Here is a 23,066-nt window from a genome sequence, read left to right as displayed (position 1 = left end):
AAATTTTCCCCTTTAATATATATACACACATACACCTTGGAGTATTTCATATATACACACACACACACACGTGGCATCGGTCCGTCCACTGCAGTTAGCTGGAAGAATAAAGTTCGAGTCTATGGAAACAAAAACCAGTGTTTGTGCTTTCTGTTTGTACAGGAGTCCCTTCTGTAACCTCAAAATAAAAGTTTCTATTTTTTAATTTGCATCAAAGGCATGAAAATAGTTAGAAACCAGCTGGGATTGACAGTTACAGAGCATCGGCTTGCCCCACACGCCCTGTTAAACCTACGGAATAGGTGCTTTCAGGAGAAACCTCTCCATCCAAACCCCTCTGTGGTGACCTGGGCTTGCTTGAGGACCTCAATAAACACCACACCACGGAGCAGAAGGACCAGGCATCCTGTCTTGCACTGTGCACACCCATGAGATAAAAGTTACTGAGCCTTCACTGAGTAACATGTTCATAAAACAGCACTTCAACCTCTCTAACTCAGGACCTCAAAGTGCTTTTAAAAAGAAGGAAATACCCCCAATTGAACACAGTAGTTAAGAGGCACAAGGAATAAGGCTTTGAATTACAGTCTTCAGACACCGGCCAGGCCATGGAAACCAAGGGTTTACAACTCCAGATTCTCCCTAATCCATTTACTGGGTTGCAGAATCCCATTTTCTCAGGTAATCTCTACTCTTGGATGTAGATGCTTAATTCTAATCCGTAACCTCAACAAAGCAAACAGCAGCTCCACAGCCCAAAGGGCCCAGCAAGTATGAAATAGTCTAGCTAGAAAGCTGCTGAATTGAAAACAGAGCTGAGTTTAACCTTCAGAGTGGTTTAGGAGATATATCCTGCTGTATCAGACTACCTGTAAGTCCCTCTCTGACTGGGCTGACAAGTATTTCCAGCACTGGGCTACAGAAAAGCCACCGTCTCTCTCTTCTGTTCACCCTTCAGCAACCACCAGAACATTGTATCACCAAGAGAGACAGTATTAAATAACTCATTAAAAACCTAACAATGGGCTTTAAATTTTTGTTTATAAAGATAAATTCTGCCAGGCTGGGTGCTGAAGGAAGACCTGCTGCCATCCACTTCAGGAACTAAAAACATACAGCAGGTGTACTGCTCCTTTGAAAGCAGGGTTCAGTAGTTCAGGAGTAAGATCTTCAGTGTCCTAATAGGAAGTCACAGCATTCACATTCATTTCAGGAAACATTCCCCTCTTCCAGACCACAGGCTGCCTCTTCCTTTAAGCTATCATCTATGTGCACATCTGCAATGCTTTTTCCACAGGCTGTGGAGGTTTCTTTTAAGTCCTCTGGTTTGACCCACTACCCTCTCAGAGATGGCTGCAGGACCCCTTTTTCCACGAGGTGGGACTTCAAGGTTCTATACACACTGAGTTGTTGCTCAGGCTGAAGTATCAACAGCTGTTTCAGTAATTTGCTGGGATTTGGACCCCTGTCAATGGAGAAAAAAAGAAATAAAATTGTGAGCAGCAGCTCTAACGAAGCTTCTCAACAGCTTTGCATTGTCTGCTTGCTGTACATACAACACCTTCCCTTTTTCTGGGGACCCCAAGGTAGGGATTTCTCCCAGGTCATCTCCTCAGGATGCATGGATGAGCACTCCTTGCAAAGGCTACTCCCTTGCTCAACCTGAACAGGCTCTAAAGAGCACTTCTTGTCTCTGCCATCAAACAGGGATATTAAAAAGGTTTATGACAAATATTGGCTGATTCATCCTTAATCACTGCAATCAACAGGTTTCATCAACAGATCCATTTTAGCTTAGTATCTGTTGCCAGATAAGCTGTGTGCTACCAAACTACATGGAAAGTTGGCCAAGTCAGTAAAGAAAACCCCAAATTAACACAAGCTTTTCAAAATAACAGCCTCATTTTTAACTAGTCACTTGTTTACAGTCTGCTTCTAAGATGGACTGAATGAGGCAAAGAATCTGTTGCTGATTAGGAATCTTAGAATTATTTAGCCATTTGGCCAGGTTGGCTGGGGCCCTGGGCAACCCCTATGTAGCTCCAGGCCTGGAGGTTGGCGGCCCTGCCTGTGGCAGGGGGTTGGAGCTCTGTGCTCCTTGGGGTCCCTCCCAACCCAGACCAGTCTGGGATTCTGTGATTCTGTATTTGGTTGGAGTCACTGGATAAATGTGATTTGGCAACCCACAGCACCTGTGTGAGCCAAAGTAGCTCGTAAGGTAGGAAGCCCATACCTTATGAAACTGGTGATGTACACGTGGACAAAAGTGGCCATCAGGTACTGGCAGTCGAAGCGATCCATTATCCCTCCGTGCCCAGGGATGGTGTCTGCAAAATCCTTTCGGGTGTGAAGGGTGCAGGGAGGGAAACAAAGTGACACCCTGGTCAGCAATGCCGACGGAACACGGTAAGGATGGCAGCAGCACATTAAGGCTGCAACTAAGCCACGATTTCACTGCACCGAGGTGAAGGTTAACAAAGAGCCTCCTTTAGTAAAGGAGTGAGTAACTGCAAAGGGTAAAGAAGAAAAGGAAGAGACGAAGCAACTCGTCCGCAACACCACACGGGCAGCAGTGGGTCGGGCGCAGGTTTTGCCGGCACCGAGTACGACGGGTGCCTACGCACCGGCCTGTCGCAAGCCTCCTAAGCTAACAGCTGACACTTCTTGCCTCTCCAGAATCCAACTCTCCTCTTTAATACTACTACTCTACTCACAGCTGCTTCTGAGGCTCTTGTCACCATGCAATACACGTTTGCTGCAAGAGAAGCAGCAGCCTGAGGACTCTTTGCACTAACACTGGCTTTAGTCACGCTGCCCATTCACCCACTGGGTTTTTTCACTGGGTTCTTGGTACCCACTGTTAAAAAACCATGATGTGTGTAGATAATACAAACACATTTAACAGGATCAAAAAACACTGTAGTGAAGAAGTTCTCTCTTTAAAAAAAAAAAAACCCAAACCTATTTCTGATGCAAACAAAGCTTGATGTGCTACCTTTGTGTTACCTTGTCTGCAGAACAGTCAAACCTAACTGTATGAGTCAAACTACCTGCAATTATCTCTTCTGTCACCCACACGTGATGCTGGGTGAAAACCCTGACCTTAGTTATGTGGGGTGACTGCCAGCAAGTTAAACCAGTCCTGTGCCAGTGCCACTCCAGCACAGGGCAGGCATGGAGTCTCTAACCCAACCAACACACTGCCTTCAGCAACAATTCCCCTGCATCCTTGTTCCCAACAGCCCTTCTGCCACCACCTTATATTTAGAAAAAGCAATTACATTTTTTAAAAATTACTTTTTTTATGTTCTACTTTACAGGTAAGTGCTGGGTTTCAGAAGGACATTTTTTCCTCCCAAAAAGTCCTACTTCACACAAAAGGTCTTCTCCTCCCTGGCCATACAGGTATGACAGCAGGTGAGGCTGTCAGTAGGCAAGTGCTGGACAAGCTGCTGGGACCGGCGGAGGAAAAGAGGGGTAAGTACAAGCACACGTGTGGGGGTTCAGCACAGACAGAGAGGTTTGATGTTTCTGTGCAAAGCACATGCCAAAACTGGTGGACACAGGGGTGGGGAACACCAACAAAGAACAACAACAAGCAACAGGATAAGAATTACAGCAGTCCTACCAAGACATAAAGAAGGTCGGGAGAAAATTTGGGGCTGCCCTCTTCCCATACTCCTGCTTGCCACTTAATACCAGCCAGGGACAACACTGCCCACAAGCGACAGCGCACACCTTGCAACAAACAGAGGTTAGCACGTCACATCGTTTGCCAATACACACTCTTGTCAAAGCAGGGGGCACTGTATTGGCAAAGGCAGCCAAACATCTCATGCTCTGGTGAACCTGGCACGTCAGCACCTGTGTATGACAAATACTCCAGGGAAGACACAGCCAGCGACAGCCTGGAAGGGTCAGCCGGGGTGCATCAAGCACGGCACTGCCAGCACCAGCAGGGCAGGGGATTGCCCTGCTCTATATGGTGCTGGTGAGGCCTCACCTTGAGTTTTGCAGTTTTGGGTGTCACAAGACAAGAAGGACACAAAAATATTGGAGAGTGTCCAGAGGAGGGCAACAAGGATGGCAAAGGGTCTGGAGGGGAGGTCTGAAGGAGAGGCTGAAGTGCCTTGGTTTGTTCAGCCTGGAGAAAAGGAGGCTGAGGGGAGACCTCATTGTGGTCTATGGCTTCCTGATGCTCATCTCTCTTTGATGACCAGCAGTAGAACCCAAGGGAACAGCATGAAGCTGTGACAGGGGAGATTTAGGCTCTGTATTAGAAAGAGGTTCTTCCCTGAGAGCGGGGTCAGGCACTGGCACAGGCTGCCCAGGGAAGTGGTCACAGCACAGAGCTTGACTGAGTTTAAGCAGCACCTGGATGATGCTCTCAGTCCCATGCTCTGACTTGGCTGGCCCTGCATGGAGCCAGGAGTTGGACTTGATGATCCTTATGGGTCCCTCCCAGCTCAGGATAGTCTATGATTTTATGAACTGCTGTCGGTGCTCCTCAGCCATCTACAGAGTGCCTTTCATCTCACACACTTTGAGGAGCACTTTTAAGTCATCAAATTTAACCTCATTAACAGAATTTAATGTATCGTTGGCAACGGGGCATTAAGATGACCCAACAATGGCCAAGATTTGAATTCTTAAATTATTTGAAGTAATCTGAATTTATCTGAATGGGAAGGTGGCCAGATTGGGATCTCACATCTTGTCTACACCACTTCTGCAATGTGAGTTGGAAGAGTAATTGTCAACAAAAACAGGAAACCAAATTGTTCTTAGATCTCCAACAGTGAAGCCACATGGAGATGATGCAAAGTTTTAAGAATAACACAGGCATATATGGGATAAAACTTAAGTGCTGATGCTAAGGAACAGTTCAAACATCATCACACCTTAGCAGAAACACTAAGTAACAGAAGCAATTAAAATATAAACACACCCAACCCACCAATTCCTCTAATCCAAAGAGAAAAGCAAACCAAAGCCAGCTCACAGGAGTCACTACGTACCTTGATTTTGAAAGCTCTCTTAAATCCACTGGCAAAGAAGCCTCCAAATGGCCCAATTAAGGAGGCAAATGTTGACAGGGCAATGCTGTGCATCTGAAATGGGTACATATTCACCGTTTCCTACAAGGAAAATAATTAGCACTACATTTCAATATGATCCATTGGAGGCATTTTTAAGCTTAATTGTTCTTAAATGGGGCTGTTGGAGAGCAGATTTCCACAATGCTCTGGTTTTACTGACACAAAGTAATAATGTAAGCAAAGGAAGAGCAGGGATGCTGCAGAGAGCTGCTGAAAGGTCTGGCCATGTGAGCAGGATGGAGGATCTGGGGTCACTAGAGTAGTTCATTTCAACAAAACATACAACCCCAGACTGGTTTGGGATGGAAGGGACCTCAAAGCCCATCTAATTCCAACCCCCTGCCATGGGTAGCGACACCCTCCACCAGCCCAGGGTGCCCAGGGCCCCATCCAACCTGGCCTTGAGCCCTGCCAGGGATCCAGGGGCAGCCCCAGCTTCTCTGGGTACCCTGTGCCAGGGCCTCTCCACCCCAGAGCAGTTGATGATGAACACTGAGGCAAAAAATGCATTGAGTACCTCAGCCTTCTCCATATCCTAGATAACCAGGTCTCCCATTTCATTCTGGAGGGGGCCCACACTTTCCCTGGTCTTCCATTTATCACTGACACAGCTACAGAAGCTTTTCATGTTGGCCTCAACATCCCTGGCCAGATTTTATTCTACCAGGGCTTTAGCTTTCCTAACCCAGTCCCTGGATGCTCAGAGAGTTTCTCTCTATTCCTCCCAGGAAACCTGGTATGGATTCAGTTCTTACCCCCCCAAGCCCTACCAGCACTCTTATCCCTGTCTAGAAAGGCTGACAAAATCATTCAAGCTGGGAAGCATGGTATCAATTTTAACCAAAGCCTTGGGGTTTTTCCTTACCCATCCCAACACAGCCTGAAGCAAGGGTGGCACAGAGTACTTCTTCATCTGAAAGAGCTCTGAAGGTTCACACTCTGTCACAAATCTGTTGGTTTCGCTGTTATACTCCACGGGGCAGACAAAGTACTGATGTTGAGCCAAAAAATAGGAAAACTGAAAGGCAAAAGGAGGACTGCTGAACTAGGTTGTTACAGTCAAAAACCATACTGCCATGGATGGCTTTGTCACTGCAAGCTGAGGAAACAACAGAGACACCAGAATGGAGTAAAATCAGCCTGTTTAAAGTTGGAGAATGCCTCAGCAAGGCAGACAAACGTGGACATTCAATGCACTCACTGATGACTTCCCAACTCGTTTTCCTTTTTCATATCTCTCAGATTCATATCAACTGGACATTTCTGCACTATAAAACCCCACAATGTTAGCCACTCATCATTTCTTTGCAGTATCACTTCTACCAAGCTTGACAGTTGGAAGTTCTTGACAGTACATTACTTAGCAGAGCAGTTCATGGTGTCCTGTTGTTATCTTCTATCCACATCATCAGTGCAACTACTTCTCAGGAGAAATGTCCTTATAAAGTAGGCAATGTAAAAGTACTACTTTACAAAGCATAAATAATGTTATTGATAAACTTAAATTTCAAAACAGGGATGCAATTACTAGATAATTCCAGATACAGTAACAGTAATGGCAAAAAACAAGGTCAATATGACCTATTTGGGCAAGGTGGAAGCCTTGCCTCACCTTTCCAGCTAGTTACAAACTGATAACAGTCTCTAGCCAACACCTTCCCCAACTCCTAGGCTTTCAGCAGCTTGAGATGACCCAATTTGTCAGCAGTTTTACATCAAGTAAAAATGGGAAGTTGAAGATTGAACCCATACAAGGGAAGTCCTGTGGCTACTCACGATAAATCCAAATATAACTGTGGAAAAGAAGCCTCCAATGAACCCTTCCCAGGTCTTCTTGGGAGACAGCTAGGCACAAAAGAGATAGCATTAGCCTCATTGGTTGCATCACTGAAGGCTTTTTGACTCTATTTCTGGACCTTGTTGGTGAAAGTTAAGCTCCTAGTTGGTTCTTTCAAAAGCATGTGTGAAATACTGAATGTTACTGAAGAGGTTAAAGAGAGGAGCATGCTAGGACATGTCCCAGGCAAGGAGGGAAAGTGCCACAGTTTTGTGGGTGCTACTGGGCAGCTCAAGGGAAGGAGTACTTCCTTCCTTCCCATCTGTGGCTGTGGGCTGGAGCTACCTCCAGCCATAGCTGACCCCAATGAAGCAGCTGAGCTCCTTTAAGCAGAAGGCTTGGAAACTTGTGGCTCTGTTGGAGACATCTACTAGCAAGGGCACGTTTAGACAGCAACAGAAGTCTGGGTGTTGCACAAGGATGCTCCTTAGGAGCAATGCTAGCTTCCTACACACAGACTGGCAAACACACCGAGCGTACAACTGCAGGTCTAGAGACCAGTGTAGCAAGCTATTTCCTCCATAAAACTCCATCAAATTTTCCATTTAGGAGCAGTTTAATATCAGAACCAACTAAATACCCAAAAGTTAACACGACAACATCACAAAGCTAATAATTCATGGCTTGCTGTGGGGTCCTGCATAATCCACCAGAAGCCTGAGCCCTTCTCAGTGCTGTGTCAACAAGACCAGATGAGGAATACACAGGTATGAACTAGTGGCTTATTTCCAATTACAGTTTCTGTACAGTTAGCAAGCAGTTAAACCTGCACATGACATCCAAAAAGGAAGTGATTATAAGTGATGATGCAATAGGCTCGGACTGGTATCACACTGTAAGGTCAGTATTACATTGATATTACTCTTCAGAAGTGGGGCAATCCATTTGTATTTTTAGCAAAGATGTGTCTCATGCACTACAGAGGAAAGCATTTTTTTCCCATTAATATGTTTTTTGAACAAGCACCCAAACTGCTATAAATTGTTAGCACAGAAGCACCTCTAAGTACCTACCTTAATTAATGGAGTTCTGCCAAAGAAGAATCCAAAGATGTAAGCAGTAATATCATTGCAGATAACACTTGAAATTGGAACCAAAAACCTAGAGAAAGATAGTAAAAGTTTCATGGAGAAAAAGAAAAGCTGCCTGAACCTAAACACAGGCCATCAATTGAAAGAGCAGCTGTCTGGGAAATTTTTTCTGGGATTTTTTTTCTGTAGTATTTAGAAGGAACTGAGGATTTCATGACACATTCACTTAGTTGTCCTGTGAGCAGCATGTTTAGCTACAGTGGTTTTAGTCTTCAGACAATCAAGACCAATCACAGGTCTGTGTTAGTTCAAGTTAAAAATGTGAACAGGCTTTTTCCTCTCAGCCTTGAAGACTGGTACCACAGTTAAGAAGAAATCAACAGATATAAACGTGTTAATGTTAATTGGTAACATCAAAGCAAACAAATTCCTTGGAAAGTTTAATGATACCTAAATTTCCCCCCCCTTCTTGTCAGTTTGGGCAGCCTGTGTTAGCTTTCTAAGTGTGCTTTGCATGCAGCCAGCACCTAAAGTTGTCACTCAATCCTTTCAACCTCTTTGTTTTTTCCCTTTTCAAAGCAGGGATGTATTAATAAGTCAGATGTGCCAAACACAAAACAGTAGGCTAGGAAGGCACCTAGATTCAGTTTTTAGCACAGGAACATGATCACTCTGAAAATAATTTGCTTATACAAACTTTGCCAAAGGGTTTTGGTTTTCTTCTTAATTATGAGCACATCTTTTCTGAAATAATGTCCCCAGCTGTACATGTACCAGGGGAAAAAAATGGAGAACGTGCAGTATTACATCCTTGGGTGAACACAAATCATCCTCCATGTGCTTCTTCCTTCTTTCTCAACTTACAACCTACTCTGTCCCTAAAGAAGTGGGGGGTTGGGAAACACACCCTTTCTTTGAGGAGCACTTTTAAGTAATCAAGTTTAACTGCATCAATTGGCAACAGGGCATTAGGGTGACCCAAAGATGGCCAAGATTTGAACTCTTAAAATACTTGAAGGAATCTGAATTTATCTGAATGGGAAAAAGGTGGCCAGACTGGGGATTTCAAATTAAATGGTCCAAATTCAGTAGCTGTGAGCAACCTGAAGCTCCCAAGTAATTGAAAGAGTTGCTGGATATCCATCCATTCAGCAAAATGCTGTGGAAACTATTCCACCAAGCATACAAGTAATCCTGTTCCTTGCAAGTAAATTAAGTGGTTGTTCAAAAATGATCACACTTGTGGCTGCCAATCTACTTAAAGAGGTTCCTGCCTCCTCTCCAGCATCCTTTACCTCATCACTCCCAATTCCTCTGACCCTGATGCTCCCTTAATTCATGCTGCTCCTACTGTTCCCACAAATATTTCCTAACCAGCTCCATGTAACAGAACCAACCTTTCAATGCAATAAGAGTTACAAATCAGTTTCTTACTGTCCCCTTACCAGATCATGCCTTCAAAGAGATTTTGGATGACAAGATGAGATTGAGTTACAGTGATCAGCAAAGTGACATGAGTCCATGCGAACTGTTAACAATGCAACAACACAACAGTTAGTGAAAACACCAATCCATACACCTTGATAAATACTGGTGTGTTCAGCTAGAGGAGCTACTTAGGAGCTGACAGGAAAGACCAGTTCTAGTGATAATGCAAGATGTGCGTGTACAGTATATCACAAGTTAGCTGGCTTTCTGAAGCAAGTCCTGAAACTTCAACAGGTTTCCCCATCACTTACCTCCACCCTGAATTTTTGGGTTTTTAACATGCAGTTTAACATCTGATTGACTAAGACACACAACTTCAGCATGAAAGCAGCAGAGAAACGTAAAGCCATGTGATATTCTGTATATACACACACAACAGACGTGTTAGAACCGTAACAGTAGAATGGCAATGAGCTACTCATGAAAGAGTCGTGTTACACAGATGGGGGTTCTCTCTCCTAACAGAATACCAGTCCTCTTAAGAAACATGGAAATTCTCAGGGTTAGCAACACCAAAGTGTTAATTTTTAAGCATGAGGTCATTCAGAACAGTCATTTCCAGTGTTTATTCTGTCTGATAAATTGGTTTCCAAAGAGTAAAAATTCTCCAATAGCTTCTACTTCTTAAAAACTTTAAAATCAAGAACTGGTAGTTTTTTCCAAGAAACACCAAATTTAATCACTCTAAATGTCTGGGCAATTTAACATTCCTTTAATTTACATAATTAACTTCTTTAATTCTCTTATCCCATGTGTTTCCCTGTGGCAGCCAGCATCTACTTTCCAGTTAATACAACGCAAGGTGGCTGAAAAAGGAGAGGTTGCAAGAACTGATCAAAGTGTTCAGAAAATATTACCCACTGGTTAAAGCACCTCCCCAGGGAAAATTCAGTGGTATTGGAATACCACCTAAACCCAAAGGGTTCCTCTCCCTGCCTGGCAGGACACAGCAGGTATGTGGCCTCTCTCTGTTTTACAGCGATTCTCAGGTCGTCACACCTTCATGTTTCAGTCACATGACTTTTCTTCCTAAGGACCCTGCTTTGGCAGGCATGTTGGACACAATGATCTCTCCTGAGGTCCCTTCCAACCCCTATGATTCTGTGATTCTATGATTTTTTTTCTGCCTTCTTTCCAGAAGGAGAAAAAGGAAAAATATCACGGGAACTTAATATATTTACACTGCATCAATCCAAAGCTGAGGACTTTGGGGTTTTTATCTTTGGATTAGGAAATAAAGTCCACCCCTCATAGAAAAGCTGCATCTCCCTGTCAGGCAAGTTCTCCCAAAAACAGCGTAATTTTTTTTTTTTTTTGAGTAAAATATTTATCTTTACATGTCCATACAGAGCTCAGCTAAGTCCTAGTCTAGAATTAGGGATTCAATGGCAAAGTGCTACCTAAAGCTAACTGCATCCTCAGAGCTCTAGGAAAGCTTTAAGGTTGAACAACACCCTGACTGCTCAAGTTCTTTACAGGACAGTACCTGTACTGTGTTACAGTTTTACTGGTGCTTCAAATCACTCCTATATAGAACTGGGGGGTGTCAATGGGGTTGGGTTTTTTTGTTTTGGTTTGGTTTCAGGTGGGGCATTTTTAGGGATTTTTTTTTTTAACCTGTGATGTTCCAAAATCAGGTTTTGACCTATAAGATAAGTCTTCTATAGAAGGAAAAGGTTCATGCTTTTGATTAGCTACTATTCTGTTTATTAAGTGGACAAATCCAAGAGATGAGAACACTGGTTTCTTTTAATAGATGTTCTTCACTCTGAGGATGGCGAGACACTGCCCCAGGTTGCCCAGAAAGGTGGTGGAGGCCCATCATTGGAAACATTCAAGGTCAGGCTTGATGGGGCTCTGAGCAACCTGCTCTAGTGAGGATGTCTCTGCTCACTGCAGGGGGTTGGACTAGATGGCCTCTAAATGTCCCTTCCCACCTAACACAGCCTGTGATTCCATGATTCATGATCTACTGAGGCACAGCAGAGCAGAAGACCAGAACTGCTGTTAAGTCTCACAGAAAAAAAACCTCAACCATGTAGGGGTTAAGATCAAGTTCCCTTCACAGTACTTCAGTGGGGCTGCTACTCCAACACATGAGTCACAAGAACCACTTCCCGCGCCGTGCCAAACTGTGTGAGGGAGATGCACACCCGTTCTCCAGGAGGAAACTGGACACGCACAAGGCTTATACTGACCGAGAGGCCACATCCCATAATAATAAACTGGAAGGTAAACAGATACCGATCAGCCCAACCCCACTTGACTTCATACTACTGTTGGTCTAGGTTCCACACCCCCCTTCCAAGCTACTTAACGACTGTTGGGACATGACTGGTTGTAGCGACGTTCGTAAGGTGAGCGACCGCGGCGAAGCGGGTAATACACACCATGTAGAACTGCAGGCGGTAATGTTTCTTCACCAAGCTCAACACAAACATGCAGAAGCCTGTAAAGCAAAGCAAGGGTAGTTGATACCAGCTGACATTTAATGATACCAAACCATGATACACCAGTAACTCTCTCTTCCCTTGAAGCAGCGTTTAATCCTTCCGCTGCTAGAAGCGTTCGTGTGTACCCAATTAAGTGTACATATAGAATTGGATTCATTAGAGCACAAGATTTAGTTAAAGAGCAGCCATTTCATTACTTACAAGGTCCCATCACAAACACCAGTTTTTAGAGGAGGAGAACATCACTGTTAAAAACAGCTCAAAAAGCAGGTTGGCAGGCTGGGCTTGGATGATTAACAGGAATACTTGAAAGGAAAAGAACGGCTTGTCCTTTCTCCCCAGACAGGTATATGGCTGCACGTGATACAAGCATGAGGGTGCATCAACAGAAGAGTTGCCAGCAGGCCAAAGGAGGGAATCCTCCTCCTCTACTCTGCCCTGGTCAGGCCCCACCTGGAGTACTGTGTCCAGTGCTGGGCTCCCTGGGACAAAAAAGCCAGGGATCTCCTGGAGAGACTCCAGCGGAGGCTGCGAAGATGATTAAAGAAATGGAGCATTTCCACTACAAGGAAAGGCTGAGTGAGCTGGGGCTAGAGGAAAGCAGCCTGAGAGGGGATCTGATCAATGGTTATCAATAGCTGAAGGGTGGGACACAGGGGGACATGGGCAGCCTCTTCTCAGGGTCTGTGGGGACAGGACAAGGGGCCATGGCCTCAAGTTGGAGCTCAGGAAGTTCACCCCAATGTGGGGAAGAACTTCTTCCCGGTGAGGGTGAGGGAGCCCTGGGACAGGCTGCCCAGGGGGTGTGGAGTCTCCTTCTCTGCAGAGATTCCAGCCCCGTTTGGACACCAACCTGTGTGACCTGTCCTAGGGACCCACCTTTGGCAGGGGGTTGGACCCCATGGGCTCTGGAGGGCCCTTCCAACCCCTACAATTCTGTGATTCTGTGAAGTGCAGGCAATGGAGAACTCAACTGCATGTTCTGAGAGCACCACTTCTCCCCTGGGGCAACTTCCTATGTCAGCAAGGGTCAGAGGCCCTCAAAAGACCCAGAACTCCGGGGACCGCCCCTCAGTAACCCCATCATCCCATTGCGACAGCCACCAAGGGGCTCTGCCTCCAGCTTTGGCACGTGACTGGTTTGCCTCATGTCTCCTCTCACCACCCTTCAGCGATCACCAGGCATTTGTTCAGTTCCCTCAAGCCAAAGCCAGCTGAAAAGGGTCAAGTCTTGCAAAGCTGGTTTCAAGCTCATAATCTAGGCAGCGAGTAGAATTTTTGTCTGTTTCTTACAAAAAAAGCCCAACAGCACCCAAACCAAAACACACCACAAAAAAACAGTTGTCAGACTGACAGTTCATCATGAAGATTAGGTTCCTTAATAGATATTTTTAGAGTATTCTAATTTATCTGCCTCATGTCTCTTAAGCCAATCTGAGCCTTCAACTGATATAATTTTAGGCTCAAGTAATACTAACTGCACTGCTGAAAACACTACAGACTATATTTGCACGTTCACAGAGCAATACCCCATAAGGTTGTCAGCTTACATCTCTTCTTCCTAGAGAAGAGGCTTCTTAAAAGTCTTTCTTTGCATAAGGAGGAAAAAAAATATCTATCCATGAGTACCTTGCAGACAAAATTAAGCCCCAGGCATCTTTGAATAATCATTTTAAAATATATTGGTAAGTCTTATTGCTGTAGAACTAGCAGAACACTTGCACAATAGAGCATCAATCCAGTACCCCAACTACACACAGCCTGCCAAAAGAGCACTCATGTACTGAGTCTCCATTCTTTGGTGATAACATGAACTGATGCCAACTTCTCTTGAGCCCTGTTAGCTCAACTTTCTCAGGATCATCTCCTGCTTAGGCTGCTTTCTTCTCCTCAGTGTATATAAAGTTTATATTCAACTTGTCAGAGAAAACCAATTTCCTCAAATATCAAGAGGGAAAAGAAATTGAAAAGGCAATTGTTTATATTATATATTATATAAAATAATTTCATAGTACATTATACATAATTAAAATATGGGTTTCTTTTTTCCAAAATAAATAAGCAGAGAAACAAAACACAGCCCAAAATTCTTTGGTTTTTGCATTTCCATATGCTTACCTGCTAAATAAAGAGCAAAAGATATAAACCTGTGGTAACGAATTAGGAACTGAAGCTGTTCTCTTCTCTGGACAAACGTAGCGAAGTAATCGGCTACCGTCTCTCCGTAAAAGAAGTAGTTCACACACAGTAAAAAGTACCTGTGACATACAACAGCTGGTAGTTACTTTAACAAGATAAAAAGATAACACAAACTAAAGCATCAGTCTTAAAAAACAAACAAAAAGCCACAAAAACACACCACACAAAAGGAAACCAGAGGGTAGAAAAGAGATGTCATCAAAATAAAATTCAAGTATAAAACCAGTCTTATACTTCTGGGTCTGTGTCTCCTCTGACAAACCAATTTTTGTTGTTCACTTCTAAAGCAACTGCTCTAGAAAAGTAAAGACATTTTTCAGGATACAGTTTGGAAATGCCTTTCATCCTTTATTGATTACTCCATACCTATGCAAGTCCTTTTCAGGTATTCTAAGTATGGAAGTACAAGTAGCTGCTGTCATCTGTATTGACACAAGTGATTCTGCCTGTTTTTTTCCTGTACCATAGAATCACAGAATGGTTTGGGCTGGAAGATCATCAAGTTCCAATCCCCCCACTATGGGCAGGGACACCTCTCACCAGCCCAGGCTGCTCAAGGCCCCATCCAACCCGGCCTTGAACACCTCCAGGGAGGGGGCAGCGACCACCTCTCTGGGCACCCTGTGCCAGGGCCTCACCACCCTCAGAGTGAAGAATTTCTTCCTAATATCCAATCTGAATCTACCCCCTTCCAATTTAAAACTATTCCCCCTCATCCTGTCCCTCTAGGTCCTTCTAAGAAGTGCCTCCCCAGCTTCCTTGTAGGCCCCTTCAGGGACTACAAGTCTGCTATGAGATCTCTCTGGAGCCTTCTCTTCTCCAGGCTGAACAATCCCAACTCTGTCAGCCTGGCTTCATAGGAGAGGTGCTCCAGCCCTCTGATCATCTTCATGGTCCTCCTCTGTACCTGTTCCGACAGTTCCATATCCTTCTTGTTTTGGGGACTCCAGAACTGGACACAACACTCCAGGTGGGGTCTCACAAGAGCAGAGTAGATGGGAAGAATCCCCTCCCTGACCTGCTGGCCACAGTCCTTTTGATGCGGCACAGGATACAATTGGCCTTCTGGGCTGTGAGCACTCACTGTCAGCTCACGTGGAGCTTCTCATCCACCAGCACCCCCAAGCCCTTCTTTGCAGGGCTGCTCTCTAGCACATCATCTCCCAGCCTGTACTGATGATGAGGATCACCACAATGCAGATGCAGGACCTTACACTTGTATCCTAATAAAGGGAACAATTATGTTCTTAAGCGCCTTGGGGGCTATATGTGCCCAACACCTTCCCATAACACTGACTCTGATCAAAACCTTTTGTTTTTCCTCCCAGAACTCGGATGATGACTTGGTTTCCCCAGTTCTATCCAGCCCTATATAATCTGGACATTTTCACAAGTATCCAGGATTTGCCAGAAAAATTAATCTCATCCTTTGGCCTTCAGTAGATCCCCCAACACTGTATTACTGCAGTCCTGTGATTAAATGCACAACTGGAAAAGATTTCAAGCATGTATGGTGTTATTTTCATTCACTCTGTGTGTGTGAAGAGGAGCCTTTATGGTACTTATTCTTTCTTTGGTAAGGTTAACAGCCAAAAAAATAAATCCATCTTCAATCAATCAACTTCAGGTAATGCATAGCAAGTTATTATTTGGCTATGCACATTGTAGACAGTTTAAATGTGGTCAATTCTAGCTTAAAGCATTCATGCATGCATATGGAGTGTGTAAATATACACACAGCAAGAGAAAAAAACAGCAGCAGTAAAAAGCCAACTGACTTGTCCATGTTGACAGGTGGAAGACAGCTACAGAATCTCCTGTATTAGCGACAGACACCAAGTTTTATGTCCATACGTGACACACAACGCTATCGCTCCACCACAAGATAGGAAGGACATGAAGATTTAAGTAACACATCACAACTTATTGTTGCTGTTGCTTGCTACTCACCAGCTGAGGGACCTAAACCACGGTAAATCATATGAGTGGTAGACTCTGTAACCTATAGTAATGATTTCGTGGTAACACTTCACTTGGATGCTTAAAACCTAAAAGAAGAGAAATAAAACCAACATAATTATGCTACAGTTGTTTCCTAATGGCAGCAAGTAGCTCTGCAACCTGCACAGAGGGAAGAGATTATTCTGAACTCAAATTCCACACAGAAAACAGACAGCTTTGAAGCCAGGCCAAGGAAAACTAAAGCTGCATTTAAGATGCCCCATAAAAACTCAAAACCACCAGGCATGCTGAGAAAAAACCCACACTGGTCTAGCTGCAAAAATATGTTTGTGAAACAAGGGAGAGCTCCAGACTTTTCTTCATTAAAACAGTTTGGAAGAGGGAGGTCAAAAGTCCTCCCTGCAAAGACAGCTCTTCTGTTTCTGTTGGCTTTTATCTCCAAATTTAATTTGAGAACTATTTTCTAGGCCTGATGGAAAACAACTAGCCGTGTGATACAACCTGGACACCCAGGTCTTCCACTTGCAAGCGTCTCATTAATGGCAATTAGCATTGATAATTAGAAGCAAAGCTTGTCTAACCCAGGGCCGAACGTCACACCCTCCACAGGCTTCATTTTGTTTTGCTGATCTCACTACTCCAGCGCTTGCCCGTACAAGTCTGGTAGTAGGCCCTGTCAGACATTGGGCTCCAAAGCACTCTGAGGGTTTGGCCTAATCCAGAGTCTCCAAGCAGATTGCCCTGCCCAGATATCAAGTATTGCCAAACACAGGCCACCGGTAATCCCGGGAGGAGGGAGGAGTAAGAACCTAACCGCACTGACTGCGCGTGGCAGCACGCCAGGCCTCACGGTGTTCTCTTACCATCTGCACTCATGAATAAATCTTGCCTTGGTTTAGCACTTGCTTAGTGTAAGCTACTCGATGCCAGTGAAATGAGATAATGAAAGGTTTTTTCCCTCTGTTTTTCTTTTTACAGAGTCTCAAATGTCAACTGTATGAAGAGTTTGTTATGTTAGAAGACAGGAGTTTTTGCTTTCTGGTACAGCATGGGAAGACCTCTATCCCAACTCTATCAATCCTATAATAATCACAGACTTGTAGGGGTTGGAAGGAACCTCCAGAGCCCATGGGGTCCAAGCCCCTGCCAAAGCAGGGTCCCTAGGACAGGTCACACAGGTCGGCGTCCAGACGGGGCTGGAATCTCTCCAGAGAAGGAGACTCCACACCCCCTGGGCAGCCTGTCCCAGGGCTCCCTCACCCTCACCGGGAAGAAGTTCTTCCCCACATTGGAGTGGAACTTCTGGGCTCCACTTTGAGGCCATGGCCCCTTGTCCTGTCCCCACAGACACTGAGAAGAGGCTGCCCATGTCCCCCTGTGTCCCACCCTTCAGCTATTGATCCCCATTGATCAGATCCCCTCTCAGGCTGCTTCTCTCCAGGCTGAACAGCCCCAGGTCCCTCAGCCTTTCCTGGCAGGGGAGATGCTCCAGGCCCTTCATCCCCTTCGCAGCCTCCGCTGGACTCTCTCCAGGAGATCCCTGGCTTTTTTGTCTTGGGGAGCCCAGCACTGGACACAACACTCCAGGTGGGGCCTGACCAGGGCAGAGAGGAAGAATGATTAAGTCAGATTATTTTTTCGGTTCATCTCTTGATACCTTTGCCCATGACAATCCCAAAGCACATCATCTACACACTGAATCACACTACAAATTGAGTAGCTCCTTTCTGTTTGTTCACAACACTTTCAGGTCTAACAGACCAATAAAGGAAGGACTGCAAAAAAGAGTAAGATATCTCTACAATGCCCCACACTTTAAAGGGGCTTTTTGTTGTTCCTTCACACACAAGAAAGAAAATCCTCCACCACTGAAACAATGAATTACTAGTTTGTTGTGTCTTCTACATGAAAACAGGAAATATAAGCCAGAACAATTCAGATGTGGAGGCTGTGATGCAGACAATAACACTGGTGAAACAGCATTCCAGTCTCTCAAGAAAACACCAGGAAGGGGGAAAAGGAGTTTCTGACCTTTGGAAGAAGGAACAGGAAACTCAGGAGGACTCCAAGGATGTTGTGAGGTTTTGCAGGAAGAAAATTAGAAGGTCCAAAGCTCAATTAGAACTTAATCTGGCTACTGCCATAAAAGCCAATAGTTAATGTTTCTATAAATACATCATGAACAAAAGGAGGGCTAAGGAGAATCTCCATCCTTATTAGATGCAAAGGGAAACATAGCAACAATGGTTGAGGCAAAAGCTGAGATACTTAATACCTTCCTTGTCTCAGTCATTAACAGTAAGACCACTTGTTCTTGGGGTACCCATCCCTCAGATCAAAGACAGGGAACAGAATGAAGCCCACATCATCCACAGGAAAATGGTGAGGAACCTGCTACACCACTTAAATACACTAAGCTGTATGGAGCTGGATTAGATCCACCCAAGGGTGCTGAGGGACATGCTCACCAAGCTACTTCCCATCCTTTACCAGCAGCCCAGGCTAACCAGGGAGCTCCCAGTCGCCTGGAAGCCAACAAGTGTGACACCCATCTACAAGAAGGGTCAGAATGAGGATCTGGGGAACTACAGTCTGACCTCAGTGCCAGGGAAGGTTATGGAGCAGATCATCTTGAGTGCCATCATGTGGCACGTGCAGAACAACACGATGGTCAGACCCAGTCAGCACAGGTTTATGAAAGGCAGGTCCTACTTGACTAACCTGATCTCCTTCTGTGACAAGGTGACCCACTTAGTGGATGAGGGAAAGGCTGTTGCTGTTGTGTACCTGGACTGTAGTAAAACCTTTGCCAGCACTTCCCACAGCATTCTCCTGGAGAAACCCGCTGCTCACAGCTTAGACAGGAGTACCCTTCAATGGGTAAAAACCTGGCTGGTCAGGCCCAAGAAGCTGTGATGAATGGAGTTACATCCAGCTGGTGGTCAGTCACAAGTGGTGTCCCCAGGGCTGGCTACTGGGCCCAGTTCTCTTTAATACCTTTACCACTGCTGTGGATGAGGGGGGTCAAATGCACCCTCAGTGAGTTTGCAGATGACACCAAGTTGGGTGGGAGTGTTGATCTGCTTGAGGGCAGGAAGGTCCTACAGAGGGATCTGGACAGGCTGGATCGATGGGCCAAGGCCCAACTGTATGAGGTTCAACAGGGCTCAGTGCTGGGTCCTGCCCTTGGGTCACAGCAACCCCACACAGGGCTAGAGGACTGGGGATGAGTGACTGGAGAGCTGCCAGGTGGAAAAGAACTTGGTCAACAGCTGCTGAACGAGAGCCAAACAGTGTGCCCAGGTGGCCAAGAAGGCCAATGGCATCCTGGCTTGTATCAGCAACAGTGTGGCCAGCAGGACCAGGGCAGTGATCATCCCCCTGTGCTGGGCACTGGTGAGGCTGCATCTCGAGTGCTGGATTCAGTTTTGGGCCCCTCAATACAGGACAGAGACCGAGGCCCTGGAGCGCATCCAGAGAAGGGTCCAGAGCACAAGTTTGATGAGAAGCCACTGAGGGAACTGGGGTTGTTTAGTCTGAAGAGGAGATGACTCAGGGCAGACCTTATCTCCCTCTGCAGCTACCTGGAAGGAGGTTATAGTGAGGTTGGTGTCCTTCTCTTTTCCCAATTAATGAGCAATAGGATGAGAAGAGATGGCCTCAAGTTGTGCCGGGGAGGTTTAGATTGGACATTAGGAAAAATTATTTCACCAAATGGGTTGTCAGGCACTGGAAAAGGCTGCCCAGGGAAGTGGTGGAGTCACCATCCCTGGAAGTATTTAAAAGGTGTGTAGATGTGGCACTTGGGGACATGGTCTAGCACTTGGATTTGGTAGTTAGGTTAATGTTGGATTTGATGATTGTAAATGTTTTCTGCAGTGATTCTATAAATAAACTCCAAAAAGGTGTTTCACAGGAGGCCATGAAAAAAACTAAAAGCACATTTTGACAGTTAAATAAACCTAAAGAAATCAAAGCAGTCACCCAGAGGTACCAAATTCAGGATTTTAGAAGCCACAACCCTGCCTGCTACTTGCCGTGACTGGGAAGACAGTGAAACCCATAGTCTATCATAGCAGCAATAAAAAAAGATAGAAGCAGCAGTAAACTCTGACTGGGTGTGCAGAGTGTATTAATAGTATTATTATGAATTAATTCATTTTTGTGACCTAAAAAAAGCACTTTATCTCTGTACCTTGAGAAAAGGGGATGTAGCTCTATTCTACAGACAAACCCACAGCACATGGCAGCCCCCCATAGAGAAATAGGGAAATCTTAGAATCCCAGACTGGCCTGGGTTGGAAGGGACCCCAAGGGTCACAGAGCTCCAACCCCCTGCCACAGGCAGGGACACCAACCTCCAGGCCTGGAGCTACACAAGGCTGCCCAGGGCCCCATCCAACCTGGCCTTGAACACCCCCAGGGATGGGGCACCCACCCCCTCTCTGGGCAGCCCCTTCTAGCCCCTCACCACTCTCTCTGCAAAGAACTTCCCCCTAAGATCTCCTCTAACCCTTCCCTCCTTCAGCTTCACTCCATCCCCCTTGTCCTGCCAGTCTCTGCCCTTGAACAAGCTGATTCCCCTCTTGTTTCTCTGCTCCCTTCAGGGACGGGAAGGCTGCAATGAGGTCCCTCCACAGCCTTCTCTTCTCCAGGCTGAACCAGCCCAGCTCCCTCAGCCTCTCTCCATAGGAATTAATGGAACATGCCTGAGAAAAGCCTTTCAGTGCTAGTCATGGACAACAGGCCAGAGCTGCCTGCCTTCCTCAGCCTCAGAAATGAAACTCTGAGTCTTTTCTTTTTCTTTTTAATTTTAGTTAATAAAATAAACCTCAAAGAACATGACAGTAGGTGATGGGAACTGGACAAGGAAACAGATGATGGTAGTTCAGTAAACGTCAAGGCAACAATTATTCAACTTATTTGAGTTACTTTCATTCCCACTTTAAAGCAAATTACCATAGGTAAGAAGTCCTTAATCCCACAAGGCCCACTTGTGACTCTGTCCTGAGTTTTTCAAAAGCATTTATACAGAAAATAAGAGACAAATTTCTCTGAACTGTCCATGCATTTTGCTTCCAGCCATCTTAGGCACAACAAACAAAGAGATCAAGGCACATTTGCATGCAGGAATCTAACTAAACAGACTTACCAGAAGCATCAGCATGAAGGATCCCATGTATATGACCAGAAAAAACACAGAAATCATAGCTAGAGTGAGAATTCCACGAATCCACCAATTTTTCCATCTATTAAACAAAAGAATAAAAAGTAAGCAGTTATAAACTAAAATAAAGGTTACTTCATAGAATCCCAGACTGGTCTGGGTTGGAAGAGACCCCAAGGATCACAGAGCTCCAACCTCCTGACAAAGGCAGGGACACCAACCTCCAGGCCTGGAGCTACACAAGGCTGCCCAGGGCCCCATCCAACCTGGCCTCGAACACCCCCAGGGACGGGGCACCCACAACCTCTCTGGGCAGCCCCTTCCAGCCCCTCACCACTCTGCAAAAAAACTTCCCACTGATATCCAATTTAAACCTTCCTTCCTTTAGCTTTAATACATTCCCCCTTGTCCTGCCATTGTCTACTCTTCTAAAAAGTTGATTCCCCTCCTCTCTCTGCTCCCTTCAGGGACGGGAAGGCTGCAATGAGGTCCCCCCACAGCCTTCTCTTCTCCAGGCTGAACCAGCCCAGCTCCCTCAGCCTCTCTCCATAGGGAAGGCTGCTCCAGCCCTCTAACATCCCTTACTAATTAGTAATTAAAGTGTGTTAGAAACAGTGGGAGCTCCAGAAACTTTGGTGCTTAATAAAGCACCTACCAAGAAACGTGGAATCAACCAACTATCCAACTAAACAGGATGCACAGTACAAGGAATTGAAGTTCACCATCTTCCTTCTTCCCCACCGCTCCCCCCCCCCAAACATCATTAAATGGATCAACCCCACGTTGAAGCTTCTGTGAAAATACATCAGGTCCCTCAAAAAAAGCATCACGTAACCAGCAAGATTGATGGGGTTCCAGTCATGTAGAGGTTTAGATGAAAGGCTGCCAGGTAAAATGTGGATGATTCCTTGAGAAGTTAAAGACACACAAAACCCACCCACACAGGTGACCACCAACTTGCTGTAGTGGCAGAGGAGATATATTGCCAGGCAGGAAGGTTATTACTGAATAAAGTCCTGTGCTCTTGTGAACACCAGGACAGGAAAACATGTGACAATGAGGGGTGATGGCTTCAATTAGCTGTATTCTTTGGCCTTTGTAGACATTTGTAGCTCTTTGGGGTTTCTTCCAACCCAGACCAGTCTGTGATTCTATGATCATAGAATCATAGGGGTTGGAAGGGACCTCAAGAGACCATCGGGTCCAACTGATGTCCAACCATGATGACATGCACTATACTGTAGGAACTTGCTCCTAGTGGCATATCTATAGTGAGCAAGACTCCCATAGAACTATTCAACTTCCCTTCCAACCACACAGCATCTTCAGGGTGTTAACAAGCACAACACTGGAAAGAGAGTTTCAGCAGGTAGACCACAAGCTCCAGAATTTAGGAAGCAACCTGACCAGTCTGTTGCATCCTAACTCTCCACTGGAAAGTTAGAGATGCTGTTTCCTCCAAAGAGGAACAGTATTTCTGAGAGGTGCATTGCAACTGGCTCATGGGGAGGAGGGGAGGGCTGCCAGTTACTAAACTGGCAGGTAATTTGGAATCTACCACTCATAAAGCACCAAGAATTTACTTTTGCACTCAAAGCACCTTTGTGCAATCGTTCCAATAAAGAATTTCAAGCACATGAAGCAGGAAAGGTTCTGCCTGTGCCTCTCAGGGTTTGAGGTATCACTGTGCAAGTGCCCTTCAGAACAAGTATGATTCAGAGACTGAAGGCTTGCACAACATTTAACACTGGAAAAGAACTCTGAAAGTGATAGGAACTAGATGGTCTTGCAGTGCTATGGCAGCAGAACTCAAGGAGGGAAGGGTTAGAG

At 45.3% G+C, this 23,066-nt stretch overlaps 1 protein-coding gene across 1 annotated transcript in view; it reads right to left on the bottom strand.

Moving 5' to 3' along the window:
- Positions 1-1,335: 1,335 nt before the first annotated feature.
- CDS1 (CDP-diacylglycerol synthase 1) overlaps positions 1,336-23,066 on the bottom strand; it is a gene marked incomplete at both ends in the record, with an annotated part of 35,947 nt that continues 14,216 nt past the window's right edge. The window contains 11 exons of the mRNA XM_084266813.1: positions 1,336-1,465; positions 2,234-2,337; positions 5,019-5,138; positions 5,965-6,117; positions 6,876-6,944; positions 7,950-8,037; positions 9,413-9,495; positions 11,846-11,904; positions 14,027-14,166; positions 16,058-16,155; positions 21,222-21,318. Of these exons, the coding sequence (XP_084122939.1) occupies positions 1,336-1,465; positions 2,234-2,337; positions 5,019-5,138; positions 5,965-6,117; positions 6,876-6,944; positions 7,950-8,037; positions 9,413-9,495; positions 11,846-11,904; positions 14,027-14,166; positions 16,058-16,155; positions 21,222-21,318 (1,141 nt within the window). The remainder of the gene's footprint in view (positions 1,466-2,233; positions 2,338-5,018; positions 5,139-5,964; positions 6,118-6,875; positions 6,945-7,949; positions 8,038-9,412; positions 9,496-11,845; positions 11,905-14,026; positions 14,167-16,057; positions 16,156-21,221; positions 21,319-23,066) is intronic.

Source organism: Gallinula chloropus, assembly GCF_964237585.1.
Source record: "Gallinula chloropus genome assembly, chromosome: 7".
Classification (NCBI taxonomy): domain Eukaryota; kingdom Metazoa; phylum Chordata; class Aves; order Gruiformes; family Rallidae; genus Gallinula; species Gallinula chloropus.
The sequence above is the reverse complement of the archived record's forward strand: the minus strand, read 5'-3'. Positions and strand labels throughout refer to the sequence as shown.